This window comes from Cavia porcellus, unplaced genomic scaffold (genome assembly GCF_034190915.1).
Source record: "Cavia porcellus strain 051 isolate PalLab524CR breed Dunkin Hartley unplaced genomic scaffold, mCavPor4.1 scaffold_26, whole genome shotgun sequence".
Classification (NCBI taxonomy): domain Eukaryota; kingdom Metazoa; phylum Chordata; class Mammalia; order Rodentia; family Caviidae; genus Cavia; species Cavia porcellus.
Window position 1 is genome coordinate 28,921,486 of NW_026947509.1, and position 14,679 is coordinate 28,936,164.

The 14,679-nt window shown below is 54.0% G+C and overlaps 1 protein-coding gene across 12 annotated transcripts in view; it reads left to right on the top strand.

Annotated features, from left to right (window-relative positions):
• The window catches only part of Hdac4 (histone deacetylase 4), a 250,630-nt gene that overhangs the window by 193,206 nt on the left and 42,745 nt on the right, over positions 1-14,679 (top strand). For all 12 annotated transcript variants that reach the window (XM_063237018.1, XM_063237019.1, XM_063237017.1 and 9 more), the window contains 5 exons: positions 2,611-2,732; positions 6,312-6,443; positions 9,560-9,672; positions 12,756-12,872; positions 12,963-13,161. In XM_063237018.1, the coding sequence (XP_063093088.1) occupies positions 2,611-2,732; positions 6,312-6,443; positions 9,560-9,672; positions 12,756-12,872; positions 12,963-13,161 (683 nt within the window). The remainder of the gene's footprint in view (positions 1-2,610; positions 2,733-6,311; positions 6,444-9,559; positions 9,673-12,755; positions 12,873-12,962; positions 13,162-14,679) is intronic.

The window sequence follows — 14,679 nt, forward strand, 5'->3', positions numbered from 1 at the left end:
TTAACAGTATTCCCGGTTTCCAGGGAAGTATCGGGCGATTTCCTGTGAAAGTGTATTCTACCTCTGTGCCCAACCGGTGTTCACTCTGGGTAAAAGGAATCGAGCCCTCCAGGCTGGGCTACTTGTGTTCTCAGCAGGAGCATTCAAGCCTGTTGCCAGGTGAATGCTGCCTTGTTCTGTGCAGCAGTAGGAGCAGGGGTAACTGCTGTGTCTGCTGGGATCTGACACCAATGCCTAGACAGAGACCAGACGCAAAGAGCTGCCCACTGCAGCCCTACTTCTGGACCAAGAAGGAGTGAGCCAAACACAAGGGGTCTTCAGGACACTGGGTAGTCCACAGGTGTGAACAGATGTCTGTGCTTCCCACCTTCAGCAGTCACATGGGGTCTTGCCATCCAGCATAGCCAGCCCCCGTGCTCCTGGGCAGGGAAGTGTGTGGCCCATGGTGAGGGTTCCAGCAGTGGTGTGAAAAAGAATACCACTAGTAAGTGCTACTTTGATTCCAGGGTGAAATGATGATTTTACCTATCAGGTTAAATAGAATGCTGAATTGATTTCACCCGTTTCTTTGGATTCATTTTAATGTGACTACTAGAAAAATTCTAAATTACATATGTAGCTCACATTGTATTTTTGTCAGACTGTGCTATTATACTCCATAAGGAGTTTCATTTATATGAAATCACTGGTATAAATCTGATATATTGGCAAAAGCCAATTGTTGATAGAAGTTAAATGCTTGAATTTGTTGTTTTGTTCTATAATCGAGATGATGTTTAGAAAGAAAATCACAGTTTTTCTGTCTCCAGTAAGACAAGGACTGCCTTGTTTATTACTTGCTTACCACGATGTAGTAGTGAAACCCAGGCCTCAGGGTTTCACTACTACCTGTGAGCTGCACCCCAGGTAAAGCCTACAGCCTACAGCTTCCTCCCTGGCTGCTTTGTCCCCAACCCAGGCTGGAAATTAAAGGTTGGAAAATGGAGCAGATTCCTGGTCGGGGTGAAAGAGATTGAAGGAGCTGGTCTCTGCCCTGCCCTGCCTCGGGCACAAGGTGTGCAGTGGAGCAGGGCTACCTCCACTCATCCTTCTGGACCCTCTGTGAGGAGATGTCATGTGCCGGGCTGCCCACACCGAACAGCAGTCGTGGAGTTCCCCATAGTGGTGGCTGTACTCTGCCTTTACTGTGCTCTGCAGGGAAGCTGCTCCTGGCATATGGAGCAGGTGTGGAGGACCATCAAGCACCCTCTGTGTCCTGCAAGGCTGGCATGGCCGCAGTCTGGCTTGGGATGTAGACTGCTCTGCCTTGCTAGGTGCCGGGCTAGTTGGTACCGCTTCCTGCAGTTAGAGTGTGTTCCCCAGCCTCATTGTGGGATGTTAATGCTGACAGCACCTCCATGTATCAGTCCAGCTCGAGAAGCTGTATTAGACTTTTTAACTCACAGGGAGCACACACAGATGTGTTCATTCCAGGCTTCTCCTGGAGCAAAAGTGAAGGCCCAGGCCCAAGGTCCACAGCTCTCAGTAGGACTCCTGGGAAGATATGCCTGGGTATGTGCCTAACCCCAGCTGTGGTCCAGAATCTCAGGCCTTTTGGGAGCAGAGCAGAGTTACTCTGCAGATGGTAGGATGGGATGTAGCCTGAGGAGGGTTTCCCAAATGCCTCAAGGTCCTGCAAGGATGAAGCCTGGCCTGCAGAATTCATCTGTGGGATTCATCTCTGGGATCTCTCTGCACCATGCATTTTCAGATATTTCAGTATGCACCTGTGTGTGCTTAAGAGCTTCTGCTCTTGATTTAGATGACTCCAGGTGTGCAGATGTGAAGGACTATGTATTCAAATAGATAATCTAGGAAATTCCAAATAAGAAATTTGGTAAATTTGTTTCCAGTCATTAAGCAGTTTATACAGTATAAAGACCTGCAGGACAGACTCAGCCAGCAAGCGCCTCCACAAAGCTTTCCTGAGTTGCCTCAGTGTCCCCCTAATTCCCAAGGCCCGACTCCTCCCTCTTCCTTCACACCTCCTCTGAGCACCACCAGCAGCCTGCTCCCTGCTAGCTTTGAGGAAGACTTGAGCTGCTCTGAAGGAAGCCTGCACAGACCTGTCCCAGGATACAAGACTGCTGCCCAGCTGTGCAGGAGAGGAAGAGGGAGAGGCCCAGTGTGCTGTGCACTGGTGGAGGGCACCTGGGATGCTCTGTGTTGCTGAGAGAAGTCTTCAGGAACTCCTGCTTTCTGGAGGGCAAAGTCCCAGGCCCTCTGCACCGTGTTTCCGCTGCATTCCTCACATCTTGGATTTCTTGCCCTAGAGCCTACCTATTTTCCTCTGCCCTACACCTTGAGGACAGGCCCTCGGTGTGGCCAGTAATGACCCTGGTAGAGAGCAAAGCATTCGAGGTTTCTGAGGAGCAGGTCTGAGCAGAGAGTAGATAGCAGCTGAGTCAGAAAGGGAGGCTGTCAGTGCCTTCCTGGATGTGTCTTGAGTCTGCTTTTGTTTGTTTTCCGCTTGACCTGAGTAAGGAATGACAGTGGGGTTGGGGGTTTCAGGCTCTGCCCATCGGTTCTGGTAACACCAAGACACACTGATGCCCATCTTGTTTTCTGCAGGAAGACACAGCACAGCTCCCTGGACCAGAGCTCTCCACCCCAGACGGGGGTGTCAGCCTCCTATAACCACCCAGTCCTGGGGATGTACGATGCCAAAGATGACTTCCCTCTGAGGAAGACAGGTCAGTGCTTAGCTCTGCTGCTGGAGGGAGCCCCACGTCGGCCCCTTACCTTGACTGAGGCTGAGCCAGTGGCAGAGTGTCGCTCAGCGAAAGATCTCCTTGAGTGTCCCCTTAGCATTCATCCCAAAAGAAAAGGTGCATGTGTGTGTGTATTTCTTTCTAAACTCCAGCTCATCTGTGGAGACCTTGTGTCAATTTTCTTTCTGTAACACACACTGCCTGTCCATGCCCCGAAGCTGCCCTGGCATTCACTGGAGTTAAGTACTTCCTGTGCATGGAAATTTCAAAAGGGAGCATCCAGCTGGCCCTGGCAGTGCCCAAGCGGGTAACAGTCAGGGTCCCTAGAGTGAGGCAGGCACAGCGAAGGAGAGTTCAGTGTCCTGTGGGGGCCCACGTGGCCTCAGCTGTTTGGCAGCTCTCACATGAACAAAGGGAGAAGGGCTGAGGCCTCACAGGACACCAGGCCCGTGCTACAGGGGTGATGGCTGGGACATTCTGGGTCCTCTCCCAGTGAAGGTGAAGGGCCGGGCCCCAAGCAGCTATAGCCCGAGAGGTGCAGACCTGACCGCATCAGCCAAGGGGGAGGGCAGAGCCCTTGTCTCCATGCTGCAAGTGCAGCCCAGGAACCAGGGCAGTGTGGGACGTTCCAGGTGTCCTTGTAGGCTGCTCTGGGGTGAAGTCAGAGGCGCCGCACCCCGCTCTCCATCCAGGAGGGGAGTGTGTCTTAAACTGTTCTGCTTCTGGTTTCCCTGCTCTGCTTCCTCCTAGCATTCTCATTAATTAGAGTTTTCTCAGTTTCCCTCTTTTCATTCTTTCCTTCTTTCCTCTGAAAATCCTCAGCCTTTTCTTCATTCCTTCTTTCAGTGCTTCAGTTCTTGTCCTGCCAAAGCAGTCTTCTCTCCCACAGCTCCATCCACCAGCCTCTGACCTGGCAAAGCTGCCAGCTTTCTTTATTGCTCCACCCTCGATGGCTACTGGCCATGGCCTCAGGCTGGCAAAGCAGGGGAACCTGGGGAGAACCTATATTCGCTCCTGCGCCTAGATGTACATGGGACTTTTTCAAGTACCACTTAAGAGCATTCCAGCACAGGGACTGGTGTCACCCTGTGACTAACATTCAGGGAGTGCCACTCACCATGTGGGTGTCCCAAGACATTTGAGCTGGGCACAGGCCTGCATCTCTCGGAATTGTTTCCTACAGCCAACTCAGGGTACACTGGTGGACTTCTAGGGCTGAGGTCGGAATGCTCTGCCTGCCCTCTTTTTATGATTTCCCAGATCACCTCTGAAGAGCAACTGCCCCCCAAGGAGCAAAGTCAGTGCCCGTCAGTCCCACACTGTGCTGTCCTGCAGCCCACAACCTGCTGTGTGCCTGCCTCATGTGCCAGGTGGGGACCCTGTGTCCCAAACTGCCACCTGGAAGATTCAGTAATTCCAGGAAATACGCAGATGGCTAGTGAAAACTGCAGATCATCTTATTTTCTCTTTGAAGGAGATAGCTCCTTTGGGCTTGGCTTGGAGATGCAAGATGTGGGGCCATGTGACTGAAGAACACTTTTCCAGAGCAAAACCTGGCAGGTGCTGGTCCCTCCCTACAGCCCAGCACCTGCCTCACCTCCCAACAAGGCCACCCGACACCGTGGTGCTCGGCTGCACCCTTTGCCAGTGCATCAGCTTTCCCTCTCCCCCAGGGCTGTTTCCCCATCCCTGCACACCTGCCCACTGTGCAGCCCCCTCTCTAGGCCTGAGTGGGACCTGTGTCTAATAGGATCCACAGGGTCCTTGACAGCCCCACAGAGCCTGTTTCAGAACCTGCTGCCGGACTGGGTGTGGTGGGAAAGAGACAGAGGGCACAGTGGTGAATCCTGTGGAGTCACAAGTCACACCAGGAGTCTGGACACAGTCCCACCCATCTGAAGACCTGGTCAGAAGCAGGACCTTTAAATGACCTCCAGTCTGACCTCAGACTTGCACAGCCTACAGGAGGCTAGGACATCGGTCTACAGTAGCATGACCAGTTTCACAGCTGGCCCAGAACAACCCTGTTACTCAGTGGGTGCCATCACCCAGTGGTGTGTGCATCACTCCACGGCATCCAGGAGGGCAGCACCCAAGAAGAACCCTGCCCCCAGGCTCCAGTCAGTGGGTGTCCACAGCCCAGACCTTAGGCCATTTCTCCCCAGCCTGTCAAGGCACTGAAGAAGCCCACAGAGCTTCAGTTGAGCTGTTGGTACAGGTGAAGGGGCCTTTGTGTCCTTGCCTGTTGACCAGATGGGCTTCTGGCCTGTTTTATTTTCATTTTTAAGTAAGAAACATAAATGTAGGAGCAGAACATGAGCCTACACTTAGCTCAGAACACAGACTGGAAACAGAGACAGCCAGAAAGATATTTCTGTGTCTAAACTCTTTCTCTGCTGTCACACTGGTCTGGCAGGTGAATTGACACTTGCCTATACTGCCACAAGGCCGCAGGCCCCCAGCCCTGGCGAGTGCCACCTAGAGCAGACTGGGGTCTCAGGAGCCTGACGCCTGCCTGTGAGCTCAGCCTTGCCCTTTCTGGAAGTCAGATTTCAGAAACCCATGCCACTCACCACCTCCTAGCTCCCCAAAGCTTCGGAGGCCTCAAGCCTCCTATAAAGCATGGGAGGTTCTTGTCCACCTGCATGCCCCAGCCTGGGAGATGCTCCCCAAAGGTGCAGTGGCTCCTGCCCCGGGTTTTAGAACATGAAGCACGGTACTGATTCCAGAGAAGTTTCATCTGGAAGTGGAAAGACCTGAGAGCATGAAGTGCTGAGTGGGAAGAAGGGGGTGGGCCACCACTGTGCAAATCCACATGTGGGGAACAACCATGGGCTCGGAAGCAGGCCAGCATGTCCTGGGCTGGACAGCTGACTGATAGGCCAGGCCCTTCCGCAGGTGGCCCGTGCTGCTGCTGCTGCTCCTCCTGCACCTGTAGTGTGTGTAGCCCCACGTATACGGGAGAGTGAAGGCCCCCAGGGCTTCAGTGCAAGTTTTCCATGGACACCAGCAACCAGAGCAGACTGTTGACCTGTGGATGCTGCAGTGCAAGCCTCTGTGGGATGAGCAGGCACGTGCTTTAGAAGTCAGAATCCAAGCCCACAGGGTCTGTGTTTGTCTATTTCCTCGGACACCAGAGTGGCACTGCTGCAAAGACAGATGACTTTCTCAGGGCAGCACTGTCCAGGAGTCATTGCTGAGTGCCTGTCACACTGCCCTGTTTCCCACTGTGCCTGGGAGGTGGTTGTAGCCTTGTTTTTATCTGGGTAAAGTGTGGTGATGGCATTGTCTGTGACGGATTCCGTGTATGACCTTGGCATCCAGATGCTCAGTCGAGCCTCAGACACGCAGTACTCGCTGGGGCAGATGAGCAGAGGACCAGGTGCCTCCCACGGAGCGCCTCTGTCCTCCCTAGAAGGAAATGGATATCCACCCTGTGTGTGTGTGTGTGTGTGTGTGTGTGTGTGTGTGTGTGTACACATGCACGCGTGCACATGTACACGCTTAACCCAGGAGCTTGGCTGCGCCTCCAAGGCTATAACCACTTCTTCTTTTGTGCAGCTTCTGAACCCAACCTGAAATTGCGGTCTCGGCTTAAGCAGAAAGTGGCAGAGAGACGGAGTAGCCCCCTGCTGCGCAGGAAGGATGGGCCCGTGGTTACTGCTCTAAAAAAGCGCCCCTTGGATGTCACAGGTACATTGGGCAAGCAGGCACCACTGCTTCTGAAAACCTTCCCAGTCAGCCAGCCTACTGCAGTGCTGCTCAGTGGTGCTGCGGACATCAGACCCAGCACAGGGGACTCGGGGCACCTGGCAAGTGCCTGCTGTCACAGCCCAGGCAGGCCACAACCTAGCCCAGCATCCCGGGAGGCACTCACAGGACAACTTGCAGCTGCGTGTTTAACTGCTCTGCCCCTTGAGCGCGGATGCAGCTCCGGCCTGTTCTGCATTCCCACAGAACAGTGCAGAGCCACAGGAGGGTTCCCAAGTCTCCCAGCAACCGTGGCCAGCTGGACAGAGAGACCAGGACTCAGCTGGCTGAGCTTTAGTGAACGTGCTGCTGCTGGCTCCACCTAGTGGTGGACACACAGCAGGCTACCAGTGCAGGTCTCCACGGAACACCACCCCTCACAGCCCCACCTAGAAGTGCCTATACAGCACAGTTCCCCCCAAGGAGGACATTTTGCCTTACTGTCCTGAGGGACAGCTGTCACAGGTATGACCCCCCCTGGAGCCCCATCCTAACAGCACTCCGTCCCTGGTCCTAAAGTCTGAGTGGCACAGGAGCAGGGGGGCCCTGAGACCAGGCTCCAGGTGCAGGTTGATGAGTGCCACAGCTTAGGAGGGACCTGGGGGCCCCTGAGCACCAGCCTTGGAGAGGGGAGGCTGGCTTGCGCCTGGGTTCTCCTCCCTGCTGGGCCTCTGCTGGTCTGTGGGTGAGCATGGAAGAGTGCACACATCATGTCTGGGGAGCCCTCTTTATCACTGTGTATTTCATGTGGCTTTCTTCCACTGGTCATTCTAGTACGGAAAAAACTAATGTGTCAAGTCCCCAGTCCCCAAGGGTCATTAGCTGCTTAGGATTCAGTGCGAATGAGGGGCAGACGTGTAAGCTGGAGGTTGACACCTGTGTGGCCCTGCCCCTTTTCAGGGCACCCTACTGTGCAAGCCCCATGCTGAGCCCAGTTCTCACAGCCAGTCATGGGGAGGTAGCATCTCCTTAACTGCTCCTTGGGCTTCACCTGTGCTGTCATCCCTGCCCGCTCCATGCTAATGAACATTCAGAGTGGGCTGGGCATGGAGCAATGGGCTCAAGGATCACGCGGGGGATGGCCTAGGTGGCCTGCATGACAGAAGCTGGTCAGTGCTGAGCTGTGCTAGATGGAGAATCCCACTGCAAACCTGAAGCAGGGAACGTCCTAGAAGCTACACTGAGCCAGCAGAGCTGCAGCCTGATGGATGAGTGAGGTTGAGACAGAGTAAGAGAGCGGTGTACTCCTGGTGAGCACAGCCACACAGATGGCTGCAGCAGTGGGGACAGTGCTCTGGGTGGCACTGCATTCCCAGATAACAGGGACAACAGAGAGGTTCAAAAATGTGATCCCCAGCAACGCACGATGAAGCTGCTCCTGGGAGTACTGGGGAGTGGGGAAGGCTCCTGAGCCGAAGGAAGATTCTGTATCCTCTGAGCGGACCCCTCGTGAGAAGGGTTGGGACAAGGCAGTCACCCCCTCCTTCTCCCCAGGGCTGTCCTCTCCCATGCCAGCTGGAGTGTACTGCTCGAATGTCACCAGGTCCCATTTTCTACTAGGCTTTATGAGTGCACTTACTTTGTAACTTAATAGAATCCGCACTCATGGCCTGGCATCTCTGTCCACTTGATGTGAGTGTCCAGCATGTTTTGGCACTTCCCAGGTGGTACTGCCATCTGGATGCTGAGGGGCAGGGTCAGAGGGGCCAGAGAGCAACTCCCAGCAGGGCATTGGAGCATTGGACAGAGCAGGCTCAGGGTTCTACAGCATCTAGACAGCACAAACTGGGTGGGGACCCATGTTCATCGTCAGTGCTCAACAGCAGCCCAGGCAGCTCTGCCCCTGTAGCCGTGGCAGGACGTCAGGGGTCGCCACATCAGCCCAGCGTGTCTTGGGTGACAGCACATCTGTGGAGGAGCGGCCTTCATGGTCTGCCCATATTAACGTGAGGATAGTGTCGGCCCTTGTCATCGTCCTTAAGCAGTGTGGCCTAGGGCCAGTGATAATACTGCCTGGCACCTCGGTTTCCCCTCTGTGCAGTGAGGGTGCTGCTGGCACATTCCACACAGCTCAGGAAAGCACAGCTCCTACAGCCCAGTCTAGAGGGTCTGAGGGCTATGGCACACTCGCTGTGTCCATTTGCCTTCCCTGCCTCCCTGGATTTGGAGCTGGTGTTGACAGTAAGCTCTGCAGGCATGGCCTTCTGTGGCTCCTGCTGTGTCCCCCAGGTCCCGAAGGTTAGGCGGGCCTCTGGGTATTCAGAGTATGGCGAGTGGCAGACACCTGAACTGCAGGCACCAAAGCCTGAATGTTCCCTGGACATTTCACCAGATGGCACTGTGGTGGGGATGCAACTAGCCAGGCAGGGGCCCAGCGAGGGCTGCTATCTGCATAGTGAGCACAGAGCTGCGCACAGTGCCTGAGGAAGCCTGCCTGAGGAATTCTGCATGAGGAATCCTGTAGGGGCGCTGAGGTGAATGGGACGGGGCCAGATCCCTGCCCAGCCCCGAAGCTCCTTGCAGCCTACAGATAAACAGAGGTTCACAGGTCCATCTTAGGGTATTTCCTGGAAACACTGGGGAGCTGCAGAGGCCCTGGCTATGTTCTGTGTTCCTGGATGCTCGGTGCTTTGTAGGAAAACGAGGACTTGGTTCACCATACGTGGTAATGATAGATTGCTTTACCTTGAGGTAGCATTTTCAGTGAGCACATTAAGTTCAACCTTTCACTTGCACAGTCTTTTGGCTTCTGTGTTTTCTGGTCTTTCCTTGCTTGAATATTAATGAGTGTTTAAGGGCTTAGTTTTCTCATGTTTCAAATCATCCTGAGACCCACAGCAACTGTAAAATTGATAGCACACACATCCTGAAAGCCTGGCAAGGGAGGGGTGTCCACAGAGGGTGAGCTCAGTTACCCTCACTGGGAGGTTGGTCAGCAGGAGGTCGAGAGACCAGAATGGGCATCACATCCCCCACTGGAAACTGTGACCATGTGCCCTGTAGTTGGGGTCACCATGGATGTACAGAGCCAGCTCCCAACCACTGTCTCCCGCCTACAGACTCTGCGTGTAGCAGCGCCCCAGGCTCCGGGCCCAGCTCACCCAACAGCAGCTCTGGCAACGTCAGCACTGAGAATGGCATTGTGTCCACTGTGTCCAGCGTCCCAGCCGAGGTCAGTGCACCCAAGGTCACTCTGCAAGGGTCTTCTGCATGTTACCTCCCTGCCCCACCCCAGCTGGAGAGCAGCATGTTGCAGGAGAAGCCAACCCAACTCGGACCCCTAATGACTGTGTCCTGGCAGGCAGCTGGCACTTGCATTGAGAAATGCACAAATTAAAATGATGTCCAGGAAAGGAAATGCCTTGGAGACTACAGGATCACCAGTAGTCAGCATCCTGGGCCAGACAAGGCGAGGGCTCCACACCTCTCAGCCCTGCCTTCATCACACCCTGAAGGCACAGTTGCCTAGAAGGCACTGGGCAGACTAGGGCAAGGCCACAAGGATTGGGGGGGGGGGTTGTGGGTGGGGCCAAAATCAGAGACACCTGAGTATATCCAGACAAGGATGAGGCACCAGGGCAGGCAGCGGGGCACATCTTACCTATTCCTGCGCTGAAGGTGAACTTCTAGGGCAAGGAGCCCAGCACCTTCATTCCCCAGACTCGCTGCACATCCCCCTGTCTTTTGTGAGTGCTTGGGCTTAGCCCAGCAAGGCTCAGGCAAAGGTCCACACCACTCCAGCAGGTGGGCGGGGCAGCAGTCAGGACGCTACAGGCCGGTGGGCTATATGGCAGTGGCTTGGCAAGCATTCCAGTGGATTGACCAGGATCCCCATCTGCTGTACTCGGGAGGGTGCCAAGTGGGAGGTTCTTCCCAAGTCCCTGTAACTTACTAGGTACAGTTGTCTAGAAACGGATCCAGCCCTTGCAGCGGGTTTCAGATCTTAGCTGGATGTGTAGGCCCAGCACTTAACATCCTCATGTCAGGCCTCCGGCCCCACAGTGAAAAGAGGTCATGGAAACCAGGACCAGCGGCAGGAGTGTGTCACCTGGCTGCTTCTGGTCACCTTGTACTTGTTTCTCATAGCGTTTTACTTCATTCTCTATTTTATCTGTATTTTTAACCTTCTAATTTAACTATGTACTTAGATTATTAAAATTTTAACTGTCCCTCTCTGCCAGTCAGGAGCCTTGGGATACAGTCCAGAGAGGACTTCCCGCCCCAGGACATGGGCACAGTCCTTTGTTGTCAGCCATGGCCACAGACACCGTGGGGCAGTTAGGCCACTCCCCACCCCTGGTTAGTGCTGTGAGAGTACCCTCTCTGGGTAGATCTGCATGTCTGGGCCTTAATGTTTATAAATGGTGCAATGCATAAATCAAGCTGCTGTCAATCACTAGAACACAGCAGAGGAGTCACAGGTGCTGTGCAAGGCCAGGGCGCCCGTGTCTCACCTCAGGCACTCACTGTCACAGGCCGTGATGGACTGTGACTCTTGGCTCTCATGCAGGCATCCCTGGTGGGTTTCCAGTGCTGTTAGCTGGGGTGACTGTGAGAGGCCAAGTGGCCTGGACCCTGACAAGCTGGTCCTAAAGTAACCCACCCTGAGGGGTTCTTGTCTGGAAATAGCAGGTACCACAGCCATCCCAGTGTTTCTCACCAAGCAAATCAGCATAAGCAAGTGCTTCTCAGTCGGCCACTTTATTTCTAAAAATATTAGGTTTTTTGTTTTTTGGGTTTTTTTTTAAAGTTTGCTGTAAAAGAAATTGTAACTTTACAGACATAATGCTGCTTACTTCCTTCTAGCCGATTATATTGTAGGAGAGCCTCGATACAGCATTTTCTCTATATAGGACTTCAGATACTTCTAGCCTAGAAAAAACACTTTTCTCCAACATGTTTTCCAGTGGTCCTTTAATTGCTAACACCACACATGTCAGTAAAGTGGGAAAAGACCCAAAGGTAGCTGGATAGCTGCCTGGACTCTTCCATTTCCTCAGGCACAGAGGGCCATTGCTCCCTGTCCTGCACCCATGACCGAGCGGAGCTGACCAGTGTACAGGTGTCTAGTGCTCTGGCCAGGTCACGTCGAGCTGGCTCCCACAGGCCCTGCAAAGGGATAAAACCAGGATGTGCACCACAAGACAGCAACTACCCTATCACCCTCCAACAACTAAGAACCAGTGGTTTAGCAGCTCTAGTCAGAGCTGTAACCAGCCCTACAGGTTGTTACAGCACCTTGGAGTGCAGGTCCTGTAGGACACCTTAGCCCTGCCCTGAGACTCAGGCCCACTCCTGCCCCAGTCCTCCTTTTTGAGGGTTCTTTGCTCTTCATGCAAGCCTGGGTTGAGTGTCTGATCCCTTGTTAGAAAGCCCATTGTCCTACGACTTGTTCTTCAGTAGCAATTTATTACAAACAAGTGTCTGATGACCATCCTCAGGACACTTCCACTTCCTGCGTGTCCCAGGTGCAAATACGCCTGCGTGAGGCCAAGTCCGAGGGCCACTTCCAAGCACTGATGACACCGGCTAGGTGTCCAGCTCTGCACAGCTCTGGGCTCTGACATGGAGCCAGCTCGCCCTGCAGAAAGCTCATGCTCAAGCTTACGTCCACCACAGCGTATTTGTGTTTCTCTGGGCTCAGGTGGCATTACCGTCTTTTAAAGTTTTAGAGGGTTTCAGGTTGCTGGTGGTGAATGTTTCTTGTGAGTTTGTGCCCCTTAGTATGGTTTCTTCTTTTGTCTTTAGTAGGTTGTGTGTTTTTCTCATTAGTTATTCCTTACTCGTTATATATAACAAGTACATATTCCAAGCTCGTTATATATAACCTTGCCTTGTATATTGCTAATATTCTTGTCACTATCACCTGCTTTCACAAGAGATTTTTTTTCCCTTTTATCAGTCATTTTCTCTTTAGTCTCTGCTTTGATGTCATCTCTGAAAAGACATTCTCAGTTACAAAAACTACTTTTAATGAATTATCCCAGATTTTCTTCTGATAACTTTGTGGTAAGTAAGCAAATGGTCATAAATAAGGTGAGGACAGACAAGACACTGAAAGGACCCTATTGAGGTTCCCCTGTGAGTTGCATGTGTGGTTGCACCCTGGTGGTCACCCCCGTGTGCTGCAGGCTGCTGAGCTGGTCTCTGCGCCTGGTGCTGTTCCCCAGGGCTGCAGACCAGCCTTTCGTCACAGGTGATGCTCCTTGGTCGTGCCGGACTTTGCATGATGGTCACCGTGTGTTCTGTCTTCAGACGAGTTTGGCGCACAGACTTGTGACTCGAGAAGCCTCCGTCGCCCCGCTCCCTCTCTATACATCGCCATCCCTGCCCAACATTACCTTGGGACTTCCTGCTACAGGCCCTTCCACTGTAAGTGGCCCCCACAGGTCTGTGGGTCTGCATGGCGTGGGGTCGCCATTGGGGTCCCGGCAGCCTAAGAGCCTTGGCTCTGCTTTCCAGGGCACCGCGGCCCAGCAGGACGCTGAAAGGCTTGCGCTCCCTGGCCTGCAGCAGCGGATCTCCCTCTTCCCTGGCACCCACCTGGCCCCTTACCTGGGAGCCTCGCCCCTGGAGCGGGACAGTGGTGCGGCACACAACCCCCTTCTGCAGCACATGGTCCTGCTTGAGCAGCCGCCCACACAGACTCCCCTTGTCACAGGTAGGTGCTCTGGTAGGGGTCAGAGAGGGAGGCCTGTGTACTCCGACCATGTGCAGGATCTATCCTGTGACTCCTTGTCCTCTGCTAGAGAACCGAGCCTCACAAAGCCAGCTACCGCTTGCGCCCCTCCAGGGGATCCCTGGGCCTCGTGATGTGGGTTTCAGTGTTGACAGAGCTAAGAAAGTGCTCCTGGATTGTAACTACACTAGACAGGTAGTAGGTTCCTGTTAGCAGCAAAATCTTTGATGAATGCTCATCCTCCAAGGATGGTTATTCAGAAAAGCACAGCTTAAAAGAAGACAGGACATCAAGTATGAGTTTGCCTAGCCCACTGTGTGGAGTGTGTTGCAGAAGCCCAGGGCATGCCTGTGTCTTTTGACATGAGGACGAGCTGCTGCTTAGTGCCCCACTGGGTGGTTGGCTCCCAGTGAGCTGTTGCTCTGGAGGGATCCACAGGCCAGTCTCAGCTACACGTCACAGCTCCAACTTCCATGGTGGCCTGATTCCCAATGCTTGGGGCATCACCGGGTGCTGTGGGTTCAGCTGGGTCTGCAGGGTTTGGTTCAGTGTTGTCAACCCATGCTTCTTCATCTCCTTGAGTAATTGGCTCTTTGGGTCACTGGTCAAGGCAGAAGTGTGCACCTGGCCTCACATGTTCATGTGACTGGCACCGGAGAGTAGTGCTTCTCTGGCCTGTGGCCCAGAATTAATGCCTCATGCTCAGTTCCCTCCCGTCTTTTCTGGAGTGCCTGAGCTTAACCAGGCTGAGCCTGGATGTAGACAGAGTCTGACAAGGTTAGACAGGCCACATGTTTCCAGGGGCAGTGCTAGCCTCCTGGTGACTGGTGATTCTCTGTCTGGTGTCTGTAACCTTCAGCCTCCCATGCTTGCTTCACCACAGCCCTGCCTGTCATTCTTAGGGTCACTGGCCCTTCTCGTCCTCCCTGACACACAGCCTTGATTCTCCTGCCATGGAGGCTCCTGTGCTCCTGAAGGGGGATATAGCTGCTGGTCTCTGTCCTCAGGGGTCCAAGCACCCCATCATCTAGCACAGTGGCTCACCAGCCCAACAAGGATTTCAGTCTGAGGGAGGAGCTCATGAGGCTGCAGCACCCTGTCCATGGCACAGGCAGGGGCAGAGGCATGATTTCTCAGCCTGGATTCCAGCCTTGCCCTTGGGCCTTGTTCCCTCCTCCTCATCCTGCACTGGACCATCCAGAGGAGGAGGGTGGAAGCCAGGGCTCTTTCTAAGGCCCCTTCTGTGCATCAGCTGCTCTGTCCCACCCAACAGCCACCACCCCCTGCCGTCCCTATGCTGTACCTATGTCTGTGCACTTACCCCTGCCTATCCCTGCACTGCTCACAAGCTCCTGAAGAAGACTCACCCCCTCCTGCCAGGCCCTCCCTGCCTATCCCAGTGCCTGCCCAGCAGGTAGTCCAGTGAGTGTTTCTGTGACAGGACCAAGTAACAATCAGGGTCTCAGGAGTGACCTGGTCCTGGTCAGGCAGGCTCGTCTC